The 18,880-nt window shown below is 43.5% G+C and overlaps 5 protein-coding genes across 7 annotated transcripts; 3 read left to right on the top strand and 2 right to left on the bottom strand.

Moving 5' to 3' along the window:
* The first annotated feature begins 62 nt into the window (after window positions 1-62).
* On the top strand, window positions 63-1,355 carry H257_15741 (hypothetical protein). The gene is made up of 5 exons (XM_009843937.1): window positions 63-243; window positions 305-364; window positions 489-748; window positions 808-871; window positions 991-1,355. Exons 1-5 carry the CDS (start codon window positions 103-105, stop codon window positions 1,210-1,212), a joined length of 747 nt encoding a protein of 248 aa, XP_009842239.1. The 5' UTR covers window positions 63-102; the 3' UTR covers window positions 1,213-1,355.
* A 2,248-nt stretch (window positions 1,356-3,603) lies between these two features.
* H257_15740 lies at window positions 3,604-6,942 on the bottom strand. 2 transcript variants are annotated; one of them, XM_009843936.1, is made up of 5 exons: window positions 6,321-6,942; window positions 5,279-5,432; window positions 4,287-4,794; window positions 4,095-4,153; window positions 3,604-3,810 (listed from the first exon to the last, which is right to left on the bottom strand). In XM_009843936.1, exons 1-5 carry the CDS (start codon window positions 6,934-6,936, stop codon window positions 3,639-3,641), a joined length of 1,509 nt encoding a protein of 502 aa, XP_009842238.1. In that variant the 5' UTR covers window positions 6,937-6,942; the 3' UTR covers window positions 3,604-3,638. The 2 variants fall into 2 exon arrangements, with proteins under 2 accessions (XP_009842238.1, XP_009842237.1); XM_009843935.1 differs by having other exon boundaries at window positions 3,604-4,153.
* Window positions 6,943-8,644: 1,702 nt separating this feature from the next.
* Window positions 8,645-9,379, top strand: H257_15739 (hypothetical protein; the record flags this gene model as incomplete). The annotated part of the gene is made up of 5 exons (XM_009843934.1): window positions 8,645-8,880; window positions 8,939-9,007; window positions 9,115-9,183; window positions 9,239-9,296; window positions 9,353-9,379. The coding sequence occupies 5 exons, from the start codon at window positions 8,645-8,647 to the stop codon at window positions 9,377-9,379; spliced, it is 459 nt and encodes a 152-aa protein (XP_009842236.1).
* A 181-nt stretch (window positions 9,380-9,560) lies between these two features.
* On the top strand, window positions 9,561-14,167 carry H257_15738 (the record flags this gene model as incomplete). Of its 2 annotated transcripts, none has more annotated exons than XM_009843932.1 (4): window positions 9,561-9,571; window positions 9,994-10,337; window positions 12,019-12,841; window positions 13,840-14,167. In XM_009843932.1, the coding sequence occupies 4 exons, from the start codon at window positions 9,561-9,563 to the stop codon at window positions 13,859-13,861; spliced, it is 1,200 nt and encodes a 399-aa protein (XP_009842234.1). In that variant the 3' UTR covers window positions 13,862-14,167. The 2 variants fall into 2 exon arrangements, with proteins under 2 accessions (XP_009842234.1, XP_009842235.1); XM_009843933.1 differs by having other exon boundaries at window positions 12,019-12,873.
* A 2,279-nt stretch (window positions 14,168-16,446) lies between these two features.
* H257_15737 (hypothetical protein) lies at window positions 16,447-17,164 on the bottom strand (the record flags this gene model as incomplete). The annotated part of the gene is made up of 2 exons (XM_009843931.1): window positions 16,447-16,772; window positions 16,852-17,164. 2 exons carry the CDS (start codon window positions 17,162-17,164, stop codon window positions 16,447-16,449), a joined length of 639 nt encoding a protein of 212 aa, XP_009842233.1.
* Between the last annotated feature and the right edge of the window lie 1,716 nt (window positions 17,165-18,880).

Here is an 18,880-nt window from a genome sequence, read left to right as displayed (position 1 = left end):
TGTGAGTATATCATCGAGATTGTCGTTTCAGCGAAACTGCTACTGTCGCCATTGCATCTGTAACCGACAAGAACCCGACCACCACTTCATTCAAGAGCCACCATGACGACGGTGGAAAAGACTGGCGTCGTTCGCCCATTCGGCATCAAAACCGGCCTGAAGTCGGCAACGGCTCGAAACGCCGCGCTGACCCCTCGTCGGTTCAAGAAGTTTTCCATCTCCGAAACGTGGCTCCCTCTCAAGGTTTGCCTTGCCAATCGACCCCCACACGTTTCTTTATGTGTGAGTGGACTCATTCTTGTAGAAGTCAACTCCAGCATTCGATTGTTTGTTTCCTGAAAACCATTCGAGCGACGTGAAAAAGGTACCGCTGAAAGACGAGTCTCCCTACATTTCGAGTCGGATTTTATCATTCAATGGCATGGAGGCATGTCTTGAAACAATGACGTAGTGCGATACATATACAATCACAATATTGACCTGGATAGATTAAATACGCCACATACCCGTACCATTTCTGGGGCCTGGCACTGATTTTAGCGATTGGGGCGTCCATCTTTGTGTACGCTCTGTCGTCGACGAGCAACTTTCGCATCAAAAAGGGGTTTTGGTGGCAATACGTGATCATCGTGCTGCTGTTTTTGTTTGCCGGCATCAGCTTTTTCGTCCCCCGCATCGAAGTCTTTCGCATGAATCACACGTTTGTGACTGTGTGTCGGCCCAAAACGTACCAGTACCTACTCTGCTTGTACGCCGCCTATGACCCCGCCCCAACTAGTTGTCATAACACATGCACTTGGGTTGTAGGACCCGTGCGCTGGAACTAGAACGCAAGCTAACCGAAGTCGTGTCGATTGGAGTCGAAGAATCGGTATGTATGTATGTATAGTAGCAACCCCCCCTGATTCGATACTGGGGGGGGCATCATTGAACACTTTCCACTTGTTTAGAATCGGTAGGGGCTTCATCTGTTGACTTGACGCTATGTAGGGCGAGAAAATGGGCGAAGTAGACACACGTTTGTACAGTATCCGCTTTGACTTTACAGACGGCACGGTGGAAACGCTTCTCGAGCAATGCTCGAAACGAGTGGCCATTCGACGCTGTCGCAGTTTGAACTTTCTCTTGGCTGCGTACACTCCTGGGTCGCCCCTCAAGCCTAACAAGGCCAACGCTAGCTCGGTGGATTTATCTCCCGCCGTTGTGACTTAAGTCGAGTGGAAAAAATATATACATATGTATACTTACTTACTTATAAAAAAATGTACTAACGTATGTAGTACTAGTATACACAACAACCGTGACAAGCCCTCTCGTGCCTTTGCATGTGTAGTTTGCTTCAACGGGCGACTATTGGACCAAAATGCGAGCATGTGGACTTTGGAGAGAAATTACGAATCTTGTTATTGGCACATCGATTCGAAACTGGAGCCGCCTGCAGAAATGGTATATAAAAAAAAAGAAGTATAGTTTGTACAAGCTCATTCGAATGCCATTTGGCGAAATGAACCCCAAGTTCAATTTTGGGTGAAATACACAGTAGCTCGAGTACTACGTAATACTATTAATGTGCTTTGTACCTTTTTTGGCAATTCCAGGGTTAAATTTGGTTTACTGTTAAAAAATTCTCAGGCTTAAATATTGTGGATTCGATACGAATTTCCAGACCCCGTCGAATCGGATCTCGCCGCGAATTGAATCACGAATCAACGCTATTGGCTAATCCATTTTTGAGTGGATTTGATTGGCTCTTGCAGAAAGGACAAGTATATTCAACCAATCAGAACTCCGGCGTGATTCGATATTGATTCGACAAACCAGGCGAATTTTGGAAGTTTATAGCGAATTCAGAATAACGTCTAAAGTAACTTAAATAGCGGTTGGGTGCGTTGTTTAAAGTTACTTCATCTAATGCGATGATTGGTTGGTTGAAGGTGGGTTTTACAGGCACTTTCGTAAAACAAGTTGTTTGCCGTTTTCATTCTGGCAAACAACTTGTTTTTACGTCAACATGTCAAGGTGCTTGCCGCAATGAAATTGAAGCAGATATGGCTACATACATGACCTCCCATCCGTGATCACTACAAACATTAACTACACCGAGTAAGTTATAACGTTAGGGATATAGTTGGGCTAGTCGTCTAACCTTAGCACTGTACGTGGAAAGCGAGGACTCTCTACAATTACACGATGTATAGTACTCCCATTTCACATCCTAATACGGTATGCATCGTGATGAACTGGTGGTTAGCGGCAGAAATAAAGTAAGGGTTGTCTTATTCTGCTGAAATGCAGAAGTTGGGTTAAGCGTTGTTTTATCTTCAATCGGGCTCATATATTTTAAACGTCTGGTTGTTTCAGTTAAACAACGGGCAAATTACATACATAAGGGTATTATTTATTAGTACTTCGAAGTATTATGCATTCGATTCGAAGTCGACTTGAAGCACAATTTAATACTATTGTATGGGTCTCTGGTATGAGTCAGACACAAGTGGCTCGAAATACATCCGTTTTCATCCATTTTCAATGCAGGTGGTCAATAAGTCATTTCTTCTAAGTGTCGTTATAGTTAGCAGATAACGTTTATCTTGATGCAAATCGGTTGTATAGAAATATAATTCGAAAACGATTAGGGTTAAATTCAACTATTCTAATTGGACAAAAAGGTCCGTTTCCTTGAGCAAGTGAACAGAAAAATTACCTTTTAATGTTTAACGCATAGGTTTTATCCATGACGACTAGCCGACTAGCCAATGAAATTGATTCAACCCAAAAGTACTCGTGATATAAATATAAGATAATACTACAGTACCTCCGATTGGATATGATTGATAGGTTTCACGTTGTAGAGCCTTGAACAATTGTATCTCAGTCAGAATAGGTTTTGCCTTGACAATGGGTATACTTGCTTTTAGAGAATTTCACTAGAAATCCGATTTCAATGCTTAGAGAGTCCAAATTAGAATAGCTTTGAAGTTATGGTCAAAATCGATCTGGAATGATGCTCAATTTTCACTGTGCTTCCGTGTAATTTCTATACACCTATATCTGATTTCTCCTGAACTTATCTGGTTATAGAGGTTTAGGTGGAGATACTATAATAACGTTAGTCTGGTATCGCAAATATGACAACACCTGTGCAGTATAATATAATGATATTGGTACGTAACCAGTAAACCTACCAATCATTTCTAATCGGAGGTAGTATAAATTTCGAGAAAGTATTGTGAATTTCCAGACCCCGTTGAATCGATTCTGGCTGCCGAATCGAATCACGAATCAACGCTATTGGCTAATCCAATTACGTAGTGGATTTTGATTGGCTCTTACAGAAAGCACAAGTATATTCAACGAATTAGAACTCCAGCGTGATTCAATATTGATTAGACAAACCACGCGAATTTTAAAAGGTTTTAGCGAATTCACAATAAAACTACTGGCTTTCTGTATGGAGTGCCGCTCGTGATTTACCACCAATCAGAATACTCGTGGAGAAAATACACATTTGAAGCCAGGCGACCAATAGAGTAACGGCTGATCAAGCCCAACCAAGGACGTTGAGTTTCGTCATCGAAATCACTCAACAGACACTACAAAAAACGACGTTGTTCGAAGGATAACCTATTTTTAACGAATTAATCGGCCCAGTTGAGCGTACGGTCGATGGCTTTCTTCCACTCGGACGTGAGCTTGGCGCGGGCGTCCTCGTGCATCTCGGAGCGCCAGACCTTGGCAACGTGCCACGTGTTGACCAACTCCTCCGTGTCCTTCCAAACGCCCACGGCCAACCCCGCCGCAAACGCAGCTCTAATAATATCATACAATAATAGGAAATATATATATAGTACAATATCTCGACAAAACTGGTCATCACAACATAGTTCGTTACACGCACTCCCATCATGCAATTCACGCGTACATCTGTTAATTCAATATGATTATCAATATAAAAGAACACGCATTGAGACCCAAAAGCAATATATATATATATATATATATATATTGTAAAATCCATACACCCATTACCACCATCGTACACTCCACGCCAAGGGTATTATTATTATGTATGAGTCATCATCGTCATCACGTACCCCAATGCCGTGGTTTCAGACACGACCGGCCGCACGACTTTGGAATCCAACAAGTCTGCCTATATCAAGAAAAAACAAACACATAAATATATATTTATATATATAATACATATATATATATGTCCATACAATCTCTGCTTTTGTGGTTTCCACAATCCACCAATATATGTTCCTCGATCCATATATACATACCTGAATTTGCATGAGCAAGTTGTTTTCAATCATTCCGCCGTCCACACGCAAACTTGAGAGCTCAATCCCCGCCTCTTCTTGCATCGCATGGACCACATCCATCACTTGAAACGCCACCGCTTCCAGCGACGCGCGAGCCAAATGCTCCCGGGTCACGTACCCCGTGAGTCCGCAGATGATACCCCGGGCATCGGAGCGCCAGTAGGGCGCATATAAACCCGAGAACGCCGGCACAAAATAGCACCCGCCGTTATCCGGCACTGCCAACGCCAGCGATTCAATCTCGGACGGTTTCGATATCATTTTCATGTTATCGCGCAGCCACTGCACGACCTTGCCAGCCACCGCCACACTTCCTTCCAGCGCATACACACACGGAGACGTGCCGAGCTGGTACCCCACTGTCGTGAGTAGGCCCTTGGTTGACGGAATCGGCTTTGTTCCAGTGTTCATCATGAAAAAACAGCCCGTGCCATACGTGTTTTTGGCTTGGCCGGCTTCGTAGCATCTATATGTGTAGTATATTAGTTATTGTCGAAAGAATTCGAGTATGTGTAGTATATTAGTTATTGTCAAGTCCGAGTGTTTGGGGTGCTGCTCTCCAACATTGAAGGAGCAGTGAAGAATCAAAATCAGCGCACGACAATCGATATATTATCGACCAATCCAAAACCAAAATAATGAACCAGTGGCCAAAAACAAATTTCCAATCCACTCGAATGTTCGTGTGTGTGTGTGTATGCAATTAGTGTGATACAGTGGTAATATATATCCAAACTTTGGCTGACACTACCATCATAAGCAATATTTTGGTTCGTGGTCGTGGTTGGCATCGACGTAGGGTAGGTACAGAATAGAATACATTGTAACTATAATAGCATTGATTCCTTGGGGTTTCTTCCAAAATGAATACGAAACAAACGTCTGGTACACGTTTTTCTTGACAGGGTCCACTGGAAAAAGATGATACAAAACGTCTGTCTCGTACGTACGTTTGGCCAAATAAAGCGGCTTGCTGGTCCCCTAACATGCCAGCAATGGGGACATTGGGCAACACAAAATCGGCGGCGGTCGTCGCGTACACTTCCGAACTCGATCGGATTGTAGGGAGAATGGCCCGTGGGATATCGCAAATGCGAATGAGATCTACGACAAAAAAATCAATATACACACTGCAAACTCATAGTGTTGTCAAATCGATTCCAAGCCTTCAGTAGAATCGAATGTCGTACGAGAATGCATTCAACAACGCCTAAGCCAATCAAATCACGTTCTGGTAAATATATTCTGCCAATCCAAACGTTTGACTCGGCCGCATATTGGGCAAAACCATATATATACTATATATATATATATATATTTCTATCTATAGTATAGTTGATACAAGCTTAAATGGGATCGCATGGATTCGAATGCTATTAGCGAAATGACTCACACGAGAATCAGATTGCAGGAAACCAATATCAACAGTGTGACTTTAATTAGTGTGATTGCATTCAATACTGGACAACCTTGTTATATAGAATATCAAAAATCGATCATCCATCGATTTGGCGAATCAGTACACACAAGTCCAAATTTAGGGTCACAAAGGACTATATGGTCATATTGATTGAATGCATACCAACCAGCCAACAGCACATATATATATATATATATATATATGACATGTATATCACCACAAACGCTAGCATTCTATATATATATATAATATATGCACTGTACATACGTTTGCATATACATCCCTCCGATTCAAACTTGGAGTAGGGGTATGTGCATGTGATTCGACCATTCAAAACGCAGAACGCGGATCCAGTAGCCAAGCCAATCCAACCCTCGCATTTATCCTCAAATAGTATTAGTGTGGGATTGAGAAATTAGTGTGAAAATGCGGCAGATACAAAAGCCAATACAGCCCATTTATAACCGATGACAGCATTGCATGCAATCACCATTACCAATCAATGAACCAATCCATCGGTCCTAGCATCATAAACGATATCACCATGTACAAACAACTTCTCGAGACGGTACCGTCACTCCACTGCAACGTGTGCAAGTCCATCAGATTCGTTCGGGACGCATTCGAAACGTCCGTCGCATGCACGGCGCCGCCGCTCAACTTCCACAACAGCCACGTGTCGATTGTTCCAAACAAAACGTCGCCAGCGTCGGCTTTGGCGCGAAGGCCGGGGACGTGGCGCAGCAGCCACATGATCTTGACCGCGGAAAAGTACGTGGCCAGCGGCAACCCGGTGGTGGCGCGGAAGCGATTGATGTCGTGGCCTTGGAGCAGTTCGTGCACAATGTCGGACGTGCGCATGTCGTGCCACACGAGGGCGTTGTACACAGGTTGGCCGGTGACTTTGTCCCACAGGAGAGACGTTTCACGCTGGTTGGTGATCCCGATGGCGCTCACGACGGCGTCCGGGACCTGTTCCATGGTCTTGGCGATGCATTCGTGCACGGTGTCCCAAATTTGGTTGGGGTCGTGCTCACACCAGCCGGGTTCGGATTGAATTTGATCGTGTTCCATCTGATGCGACGCCACGATGTTGCCGGTCGTGTCGAAGAGGATGAAGCGAGACGAAGTCGTGCCTTGGTCGATGGCACCTACGAGCGGAGAAGCGGTCGTCGTTGAGGTCGTCATCGAAGCAATCAAAATTGGAAATAATGCCCAAGGTGCATGATCTTCCGGATAATACCTCGGTGTTCCGGATACGATTGAACGTTGAACTTGCAGTTTGGCAAGCAGGGATGGCCCATGGATAATCTCAGTGGGTACAAAGCGTCGCGTCAACAATAGAAAGCAAAGTGCATACTACTAGTAGTACGATAGTACTAGTAGTGTATACTACGATTAATATTATTAATAGTACTGAGGTTGACAATCAACATGTTGATCAACATTCGAATTAACGTGAGCTTTAGCATTTATGACGAGGTAGGACACACAGCCTGCCTGTTCGATCGAAGAAAGTTGGAGTCTGGAAATTGAATGAGCAGCTACTGTACTTTACTACCAGCTGTCGAAGTCGCGATGTATTTGATAACGTTAACGTTATCGCAAATGGTGCTGTACTATTAATAGTACTACTATAGTACTGTACTATTAATACATGACATGACAAATGTGGTTGTCCAAGCGTCGACATATTGGCACGACTTTCTCGACCAATCATAACGATCGCTGTGGATTTTGAACCAATCAGGAAAGGCAAAACACGTTGTGGATGCGCCCAATGCGTTGCGATGTGGCAAATGCTGCGTCAACATGCAAAATATTCTATTACTCGTTGTGAATGGCTGTGTGTGTGGGTTGACTTAACACTTGAACTTGCCCAGGATGCAAACCCAGATTCGCTACCCGTCAATTTCCACACATGAAACCTCGACCTTTTACACATAACAGCAAACAGACGCATGTAGAAGCCTTGTGCAACAAGTACGTATCGGGGGTCTCGGGACTACTAGTATGTAGGCGGCTTCGTGGTTTGGAGTTGGTTTTTGTGTTCGTCAAGCACAACGTTAATAATGTTTGGATGATTTGTCCAAGCGTTTGAAGGTGTTATTCTGAAGTTAATTGTCCAACGAACGTTAGCTACTGCAAGGGGCAACAACTTTGCCCTGGCCTATCGGGACAGAATCGTTCAGGAGTGAACACACAAGTTCAGTGTGTTGATAGAAGATATACTGGTATGTACTCCGAGTACTGCCCTGTGGCTTCAGGTGCACTTTATCGAGAACTAAACGTTTTTACACTACTGTACTGACAGCACCACGGATGCTAAATCATTCATACACCATGATGAGGTAAGGAATCAACTGTGAAATGTCGTGGCATCAAGTTCGTTTGAACTTGCAGCATTCCTACAAGTAGGCCTGTTTTCTTGAAGGGAAGGGCCCCCAGGTTGCCTCCTCCATCGCGGGGGTACTAGCAAGCATGGGTAGAGTTGATTGAATTTACACAAGAAGGACCAGTCAGTCGATCATCATGCGCAAACCACAAAACCTGGAGCACGTGACGTGACGCACAAGATCAAAATGGCGCTAGTACAACATCAACGTGTGAAAAGACTCACGATGCATTCGAACCCAGTGGCCACCAGTGCTCGATCTGAATCCCGCTTTCGAAGCTAAGTCACTACGACACAACCACATGAATGATAGATACTAGGTATATTCAAACATTTGAACCAATTGCAGCGTTGGTCAGCTCTACTTTTGACCAATCAATAGCAAACGACATATGGATGACACGCATCCGGATACTAATCGATCCAACTTTTTTCGCGAGTAAAATCCGTCGACACACTTTCCATCATGAACGTTATTACTGCATGTTCGTGCTTCCTATGATGACCATCACGGCCGCCCTCGTAGCCGTCCCGTGGACGACTATCGCCGCAGTCTGCCCATATGCAACGCTGCCTTCCTCCTTCAACTCGATCCTTGTGTCGGACACGGCGCTGTGCCCCGCAGCCAACATGACTTGCGTCGTCGATCGAGCTTGCAGGCTTCTTGGCACCCCCGACACGTTGTCGTGGAACGCTATCGGCAACTACTCGGGTCTTCCCGCGTCCAAGACATCGTGGTATGTATGTGTCTAACGTTCAAGCTAGCTAACTGACAGTAATTTCTTCTTGAACGAGGGTATTCAATGGGGGTCAAGCTTGCACCCATGTCAATGTGGCCGTGTTCCCGTCGACCATCTCGTCCTTGTAAGTCCTACATACGATTGCATATTATCGCCATGATACTACTACATACTACTTTTACATGGCATATAACGGTATGGTGCTAAACTTTGGAATTGTTATGCGTGTAGAAAGTTGTCCAATATGACGTTTCCCCCCGAGCCAGTAAAACCATCGTGGCCGCCCAAACTGAACGAATTGTACACACATCCTTACCCTTATTTTCGTCGTATTCTAACGGAAGGGTATGACTAGATTCATAGAAGCGACCAATATTACGGTCATTCCGTCTGCCGTCGACGTTGACCTTGCTGTACGGTATCTTTTTTCTTTTACTTTGAGACTACTTATGAACTTACACTACTTTAGATTCCTTGGTGGCAATTATCTCGTTGACAATGCCGAACTTAAAGCACTACCGCCGTACCTTACCCAACTGTAAGCTCCGACACCTCAAAGATATATACATTTCTCCATTACCCCAAAAATATATAAATATATATTCCCAGTCAATAAAACTTGTAGATCCTTGGAAAACAACGAATACACGGCCTTGTCGAATCTAGACTGGTCCAATATGACGCAAGTGTACGTACGTCATTCTTGTATTTCCCTATTGCAACCGTTAGAAATCATCATCCTAAACACAGTATCATGTGTATATATGTATTTATAAATGTTATTATGTTTCCAATCCAAGTCGATATCTATAAATCTGCTTGTAAAAACGTTCTCTAGTATGAAGCATTGTCAGTATGATATAGGCAAATGTATTGGAGAATGTCGTAGCCAATCAAATTACACGTTTGAGATTATTTTTGAACGAATCAACGACGTTCACAGTTTGACCCCGTGGTTTGGCCCAACCAACCAAACTGCCCAGCCATTTTAAATGTGTATACTATAAAAATTGAGAAGCATAAAACCCGACACAAATCGATTCTCTCGAATCACCTGTCGAGTCCAAATTTCAGCGAAAAGAACTAGTTTAACTTGTCCTCCATCCATAGCTACTTGAGCCGCAACCGAAAACTCGGATCGTTGGCCCATATCACGTTTAGCTCCAAGATCAAAAACCTGAATTTGGAACACGTGGCACTTACGTCTTGGATCATGGACAGCCCCACGTTTGATGCTTTGAATACATCGTTACAACCAAACAACACGGCCGACGACGCGACCTTAACAGACGGTTCCAGGGCCTTTACAGGCTACAACTACTACAACCTGTCCATCACAACCAGTATGACCGACTGTTCGATAAACAAGGGCACCCTCACAGAACTGTGGCCGGACAAGCGATTCCGCAATTTCACGTACAAGGACGCCATGTTCACGGTCTGCGTTGTGCCAAGTATGTGTATACAAATATGCATTTTCATATACCGGTTACCAATTCGCCGATTGCATATTTTCATATACCGATTTACCAAGATTCGTTTCCATATACTAATATCGATGAGGGTATTGGTCTGCCAAATTCCCATAAAGCTGATTCGGGTTTTGGGCTATCACCCAAAAGTTGGACTTTTGTGTGTAAATCCATCGATCGATCGACATTTTTGTGTACTGATTGTTGTATGTACAAAACGTCCACTAGAATATATTATTGACGTGAATCATACGTTAATTCGATGTTGACATGTTGAAGCGGGAATATGATTGGCCATTTGAATAGTATTTCTAGGTTTTCATTGGTCGATCGATGCGATTCGGCGACATCGCCACTCCAATTTTCGATTGGACACTCGTTCATGCCGTTTGAAAATTGGTTGAAGAAGGAATTTGATTGGCCATTTTCATTTTGTTTCTGGATTTTGATTGGTCAATCGATTGCATGCCGATTTGGTGTCGCGTATTCCCCATTCCAATGTCCAATTTCAATGGAACGGACAATCATATGTCATCATCCCACCCTTATGATTGTGCCTTTCACCCAAATTTGGACATGTGTGTGATTTCACCAAATAGTATTCGAACCCATTTGATCGCATTTAAGCTTGTACAAACTATACAGTACAAAGATTAGTATAAATGTGGTGTTTAGTATATATGTGGTGCGGAGGGACTGGGCCGAATCAAACGTTTTTGCGTTGGCAGAAATTCGACAGGACGTGATGTGATTGCCTTAGGCGGTTCTTCTTGAATCCATCCTTCTCTTCACGGTCAGGCATTCGATTATCTGCGTCCAATGAATTTCGAATCGATTTGACAATACTAACTAGTAAGGTAACGGATCGATTTTCTGAACTTGCTATCTAATTCCTGAACGTTTTCAATATCTACCAATTATATTGCGGCATTGTGATCAGATAGTGTGTGATTGGCTATGATAATATTCATGCATGTAATAATATAGAATTGCACACAATGAACTTTGGTACATTTTTATAAATCATGTTGAATAAAAATACCACGAAGTCTTGACCATCAGCAGATGTTACCACCAATGCTGATAGACCCTCGAAAGCTGCTAAGATATAGTACAGAGTTATTCGTGGAACCATGACACGTGGTGTTGAGGTTATCGTGGGTGGGCTTGGGTGCAACAGCTGACATAGTCCTAACCTTTGGCCTCAAAGAGTTGAACTGTCAATGAAATTGTAAATACTTCGTTTTGGTGAAATTTAATTCGCTAGTGGTGCAACATTCAAATACAATCATGGATGAATTTCAAAATATGTACATTGCGTATCTTAATTTCAATCAATACTAAACCCAAGGTATCTCCAATCGTTCAGGAAATAGAGATCCACCCAGAAACTCGTTTCTCTCCAACCCACCGTATCATTATTGCATACAAATCACAAATATCATCTAAAGCAGCCCATTTCAAGTTTAAAAAACGCTTCGTGAATTATATTTCCACACCGTACCCTTGGGTTTTGAAAATTATACTGAGTTGCCAAGCAATAGCCCTTCAAAGTTTGGACCAAAATGGACCCAAAAACCGTTCAGAAAATCGATCCGTTACCTTATGTGGTTTCCATATCGTTTGATTGCATTGTCTTTTGTATTGAATCCATCGAGTGTAGGCACGACCACGACAACTTCGGCCGTGCCCATTAGACCGACCCCATCTAAAACGAACCAAGGACTTGGCACTGGGGCTATCGCTGGCATCGCGGGGGGTGCTGTGGTTGTAGTGGTAGTCGTGCTGTTGTGTTGGTATCGGCGTCGTCCCAACCCAGTTGTCAAGTCGCCCGAGTATTATCACACGTTGAGTACGCCAGCTACAGTCACCACAGTCTCGGCTACGCCCATCCCCACCACTACCACTAATCTCCCACAAGTCAACCTGAGTGCGCTTCAATTGGTTCGAGTTGCCAATGTGGAGGTCTACATTAACCGTATGATTGGCACGGGCGCGTTTGCCAATGTATTCCATGGGTCGTTCCAAGGCCGGGCGGTGGCTGTTAAGATGCTCCTCAAGCGTCGCACGTGGACGGTGTCGCAGATTCAGTCGTTTGTGCATGAGATACAGCTCATGAGCCAGTTTGACTCGCCGTACATTGTCAAGTTGGTCGGGGCGGCGTGGACCCGGGTGGACGACTTGAAATGTGTGATGGAGTTCATGGACGGCGGCGACTTGAAGGAGTATTTGGACACTCATTCGAGCCAAGAGTTTGCCTGGGCTGACAAGTACGTACACCTCCTCAGCATCGCAGACGGACTGTGCTACCTCCACTCGATGAACGTCATCCATCGAGATGTCAAGTCGAGAAATGTGCTATTGGATTCCACCAAAGGCACGAAATTGACGGACTTTGGCATTTCCAAAGAAGATATTCAAGCCACGATGACGGTGGGAGTGGGAACGTTCCGGTGGATGGCGCCCGAAGTGCTACAAGACCAGGGGTATACCATCTCGGCTGATATATATTCGTTTGGTACGATGTGTATTTATTCGATTGATAGGACGAGAAACTAGGACTACTATTGATTGTACTGCATGTTGTAGTTATCTACGGTTGAGTTTATTTTGTGAAATGAGCAAACGTAGGTGGTCACTACTATATATATGGGTTATTGGGTGGTCAATATATATATATATATATATAGTTTGGGCCACTCTGGCTGCCACAAAAAATGTCCGAAAACACCTATTTTTTGCAACTTTTCAGAAATATAATGACAAATTTTCAAATTCGCTTTTGTGTGTTTGGCTACCAAATCTAACATATATAAGGTAACATAATACGTCGAATTTTTACTGTTTTCTGACAGAAAGAAGTTTGAATTGCAACAGTGCAATCTTTACCTACATGTTATTCTATCCATATTTCTGCTTCCATCATGGCATCCAGGGGTCACGTCAAAATATTTTTGCTATTATTGTCTGACCTCCCCTTTGAAAAGGGAATTCTCTGTCAGAATATTACTTGACATCAAATTTTCTGTGGGATCTACACTCGGCCCTATGCTTGTGATGCATTTTGTCTTTTTTCGAAGATATAATAATTCAGTGGTTGGTAGATGTGTATGTGGCCCTACGCATGTATCTATCATCACGATGCTTAAAAATATGGTTTTTGGGTGGTCGTTGGGTCGTAGTATGTCATGTTTGATGCGATATTGGAGTGGTCAATCGAATGAACAGAAAACCAAATCGGCCGACAATCGATCCTCCAATCAAAGCCCAGAAATCGAATCAATGCCCAATCAAATCCTCGCTTCAACCCTTCACACATCGATTTGTTTTCGCGTATGATTTACATTAGTGTGACACTGAACGCTTTTTACATATCGTGATACAAAATTCTGTGTGCAAATGAATCAGCACAAAGGTCCAAAATTTGGCTGAAAGTACAATCTCAATATTGTTGACAATATATATATATATAATATATATGTAGGAATGCTCTTGTCGGAATTTGACACGCATCGGGTACCATATGAAGACATGAAGAACCCCATCACAAGACAACCGATCGCGGATTCAGCGATCGTTTTGAAAGTTGTATCTGGCAGCATCCGTCCGACGTTTACGTCGGAATGTCCGCCGTGGATTCTGGAGCTGGCGGCACAATGCCTGGCATGGGACCCCACTGACCGACCCACGGCCATGCAGTTGTCATATATGATTCGTTCAAAACTGAAGGAAATGTCGTCGCGATTGTTTTCGATATAGAAAGTGAAGCCATCGATATAGTATAATGTAACGAAAAGACCCTAGTACACACACTGTTTTTTCTAGTCGTCGGTACATCGGTATTGAGGCATCGAATTCAAATTCCAATTTGGGCTAAATATAGCCCAAAATCCAGGCCAAGCTAAAGGTGCATATTTGATACAATTTGAAGCTATTCTTCATGAGCAAATAAATATACAATACGCATCAAAACTCGACAACATATCTTCACAGCGATTTGCATATGTCTTGGGTGGTATGGTTAAAACTGCATTGGGACGAATGGATTGGCTGTTTCAGATAGACCTTGGTGTTAATTTGAGCATTTGCACTTAATTTGGACGTTTACGTTAGATCGCATCGGCGTTTGTAAACTTGAGCACAGACTACACATGCGAGCAAGTGGAAACGGGTGTTCATGATAACTATCTACAATGTACTATTTTGCTGGAGGCGATGATCACCGCCGTAGTTCTACTGACCTTAGGAATAACCTTCTAGACTCGTATTGGCTGACCTCTTAGCGTTTTGGCCAAACCTGGGGACGAAATGAAGAATGGAAAAATCTACAGATATATTACCGATAGTACAGTTATAATGTGTCGGCAAACCCCAAGATTATCATCCAGGACAAAAGATACGTACTTATATTTATGGCCTAATAATGTGGCCAAATCACCCGAAAATTGTAAGGATTTTGATTTCGTTTTAAAATTGAATTCCATTTTATTAGAGATTTTCAAGCTGTTTTCTGGCTAAATATCGCGGCATCCACTTGCGTCTATTTCTTGAAAGGGATGGTCCTTTCAGAGTTTGACATGCATTGCATCATTCCGTGCCAAGACAGAAAAATGCCAACATCATGGTGAACCGGTTAACAGACTACTCCACCTTTTTGCGGTTCATTTCAGCAAATATAACTAACAAAGTTGGTGAACTTGGATGCTACGGAGTACTACGTAGCCACTTTCAAAGCCACACAACATGGGCCAAAGTGCAATACACAGTATACCGCTCAGCCCAGACTCAATTCGCGTGTTCACAAGCATTTTTTCTGCATGTAGGTGGCATACGACATCAAACCGACAATTTCGAAGTCGGTGTTTGGATAACCGACTAATTTTTGAATTTTGATTGGTCAGTTATTTTTTAGACAATCCGATTGGGCGATGTAGTTGTCGTGGGAGCAACATATCGTTCACATTAAACATATACGGAATTGCTATTGGTTGAAAATACAGTGGGATCCACATAACAATCACCAAGTTCCCCCAGAAATGTTGCATTGGCTTGAATTTCCAACGAGGAATTTAGAAATGGTACAGTTGATGGAGGAGAGCTCTAGAAGACGTCCTTTAACGTCGCTGCACCACAGCCTCTACAGTGTTTTCTGATGTGCTCTACCGTGGTTTGTACTTCTCTGTCCGGTGCCGTCAGTTGCGCGAACACACTGATGTACCGATTCCGAAAATGAAAACCTACCCGAGGCTTCCCGGCTTGTAGGTACAATCTGTGGGTGATATATCATTACCGACATCTGATATTGTCTTCGCTTGGAGTATTATTGGTTTGTCATATATTTGGATGTATTTGTAACTTCCTCAAATGTATCGATATTTACTGTTAATTAACGAATTGTCCCCACTTGTGTAGTCGTCCAATGCCCCCCCCACCAAATACACGATGATGTCGACGCCTTTGACGGCAGAAATCAAACACATACCACAGCAATTCCTTGCATTTCTTTATATTTATATAACGTTGCATACATTTAAATATGCAGTGCTTGTTTAAACAGACGGCAAATTGGGGTATGTAGGTACGAACCCTTTTCGATCCAAAGCAATGGTGGTGTGCCGAAGGTGCCAAGACGAGACTATTTACCCAACTCATACGGGAGTATTGACGTGGACGGGGTGGCCTTCCAACGTCCGCGGCCGTTCCGAACGCTCAACCACCACACACTTCCAAATACAGCAATCCCGGCGTAAAAGTACTCGAGGTTTCGGGTTTCGGGCTGCAGTCCATCGATATTCGACAAGTACAAAATCGCTGCGACTAATTTCACCACCGCAGAGCCCATCCAATCTCGAGCCAACCTCCCAGCAATTGCTAGTGAAATAGGCCTCCACCGCCATATAATTCAAAGCATCAACTAAAGTTCGTCAAACGACATCTTGGCGTCGTTGTTGGAGGGCATCAAACAAAATTGCAGCAACGTTTGCAGCAACTATGAACGACTGTTTTATGGAGTTTTAGGGCCAACCAACGGTAGCTATCGACTACAAGTGGCAGTATTTTATTGCCCCCAGCTGGCAGCAACAGTACACTGCTAATTAGTATACGTAGAAACCACTAGGAGGGACGGGACGCGGTTTTCGTACAGGGGAAGCAAGGTCCATGAGTCACCGTCGCCCTTGAGGTGCGCGACCCTCACGTCCCCCGTTGAGTTGTTCGCGGTTGAGAAGTCCTTTGTGCCGTACAACCAGGTGGGCAACTTGTGTGAGGTTTCGCTGGTGGAGCCCAGCGCGAACCAGTACCTGGTGTTGGGCGCAACAACAATATAGGGGTCGGGGAACCAACGGAAATCGACTCCACCGCCGTTGTTATCGATGTGGATGCGCGAAGAGGCGGTGGGCTCGGTGCAATCGGGCAAATCTAGAAGGAAAATTCTCGTGAATATATCTGAAAGGGGGGAACTATAGGGGGATGAGTGTATAAATGGGGGGTTGGTTACCGTTGACGGAAGGGCACAACTCTAGTTGCAAGAACATCGACGCGTTGGCAGCAATGTTTTCATACGTACTGACGGCAAACTTGAAATAACCAAGGGACGGACTGCGCTTGCGTGTAATTCGGGGCGGTCTTCGCGTGCGTGTAGTACGGAGAACGACCTCATCAGTTCCTAACGCCGGGGTGCGGAATCCAACCGCCCATTTTTCGTTTGAGTAGATGGAGACGCCCTCGAGGACGGGCGCGGGGTTGTTCAACACCACATTGGCCACGACGGAGGTGGCGGTGGCGAGGACGAGAGCAGCAAGGAACTTCATGGCAATAAGCGAAAACGAAAAATGAAGAAAGATCCGACATCACCCTTTGTGTGGGTGTCCTATACATGTACTACGTAGTAATACAAAGAACAATTGAACGACCAAGCCGTACTCGATGACTTTTTCTTGCGACAGTAGGGTGCGGGAAATGACCAAAACAGCGAACCTCAAACGAATTGGCAGCATACCAAGCATCTCGATCGCTCTTGTTCTCTTCTCATACCTAATAGACACACTAGGGGCTGAGGACTTTCGATTGGCCTTTCGACAAGACGCGACAAAACGCTTGGTGTAGTGGCTTCAGCTCAAAAGTGTTCAGTAATTATAGTAAACTTGACATTGAATTGTGAGAAATTTAAAAACTACTACTATATAAGACTGCATCAAGTACGACTCATAATTTATAATCAACTTTCTCAGCTAAAGTACATGACTTTGACATTGAATTTCTCTATGACAGCTTGTATAAATGCGGGAATGGATGTAGATGTTGCTAACTTACGGTACCGGTAGTTGCAGGCTGTCGTTCAAAGCTAGATATCAGGCGATTGCAACATTGTAGCATGAGTGATGAGTCCTCAAAGTAGCCAAAAAGCATAAATACGACGTATTTTGCAAGTAAATAACTCGAAGAATATAGCTTGTAGCGACCTCTATGATACGTCATTACGTAGAAATAATACTTGTGAACACGCGAACTGAGTCTGAGCTGATCGGTATTCTTTGGCCCATGTTGTAAGTGGTTGTCTCAAATATACTACGTAGTAGCATCCAAGTTGACCAACATTGGTATGTAGTTATATTTCCTTTCAAGTATAACATCAGATAGCATCGTTTTGATGTGTTGCTTTAAAAAATTATATTCACGCCATGATAAAAACAATGAAATGTTTTCTTGTGAACTAATCCGATCGTGTAGCATTGGTTGCGACAATAGGCACCAGCTCCATCGAGTTCGTTGTAGTAAGTAATATAATACGCTTCAACGTTGTGGCACTTGTCGCACGTCAAGTTAAACTACACAGATCAATGTGCAAGATCGACCTGCTTATTCCAGAAATTAACGACTAACTGCAAGCCATACTTGATCGACCTGCTTTTTCCAGAAATTACTCGTTAAACGCAACGACAAAATACCTATAAATACATATATTGGTGTTTTGATGTCGAATTAACAACCATTTCAGGGATAACCGTGTGACCTTGGTCGGGGTACTGTACATGGCAAGACAGGGAAATCGTTAACTGTAAGGAATGCTGAATACTTACCGTAAGCTTAAAAACTTTAAGGATATATTCCACGGTTAAATGGGTGAATACCGCGGTGAGTAACACTTCTACGGTAGAACTTTTTTGCTGTAATCAGGGAATTGTTCTGACACGTAACGCGTGACCTGTTGTTAGCAGTGGTGCAAACAGTGGTACAATCGATTTAACCATGGTACATATACTAACTAGTACAGTACTAGTACTTCGTAGTACTTCGAAGTATATCCTTAACGTTTTTAAGCTTCATTTTATAAAGCTCCCGTCCATACGTAATGGTCTCTGCGTGATAGAATCCCTCACCTGGGCCTAACTAAGCCAATAAGGACTCATACAAGGAGAAAAGTACAGCTATATATTAGCCAATACATATTCGACAATGGATGAAAAACAAGAGATGCGCCAATCAGAGTCCATGTTACTGCCGTTTGTTTGGCTTATCCCAGGTGA

This window comes from Aphanomyces astaci (assembly GCF_000520075.1).
Source record: "Aphanomyces astaci strain APO3 unplaced genomic scaffold supercont1.74, whole genome shotgun sequence".
NCBI classification, from domain to species: Eukaryota; Oomycota; class Saprolegniomycetes; order Saprolegniales; family Verrucalvaceae; genus Aphanomyces; species Aphanomyces astaci.
Note: the sequence above shows the minus strand (reverse complement) of the source record. Positions and strands in the feature narration are given on the sequence as shown.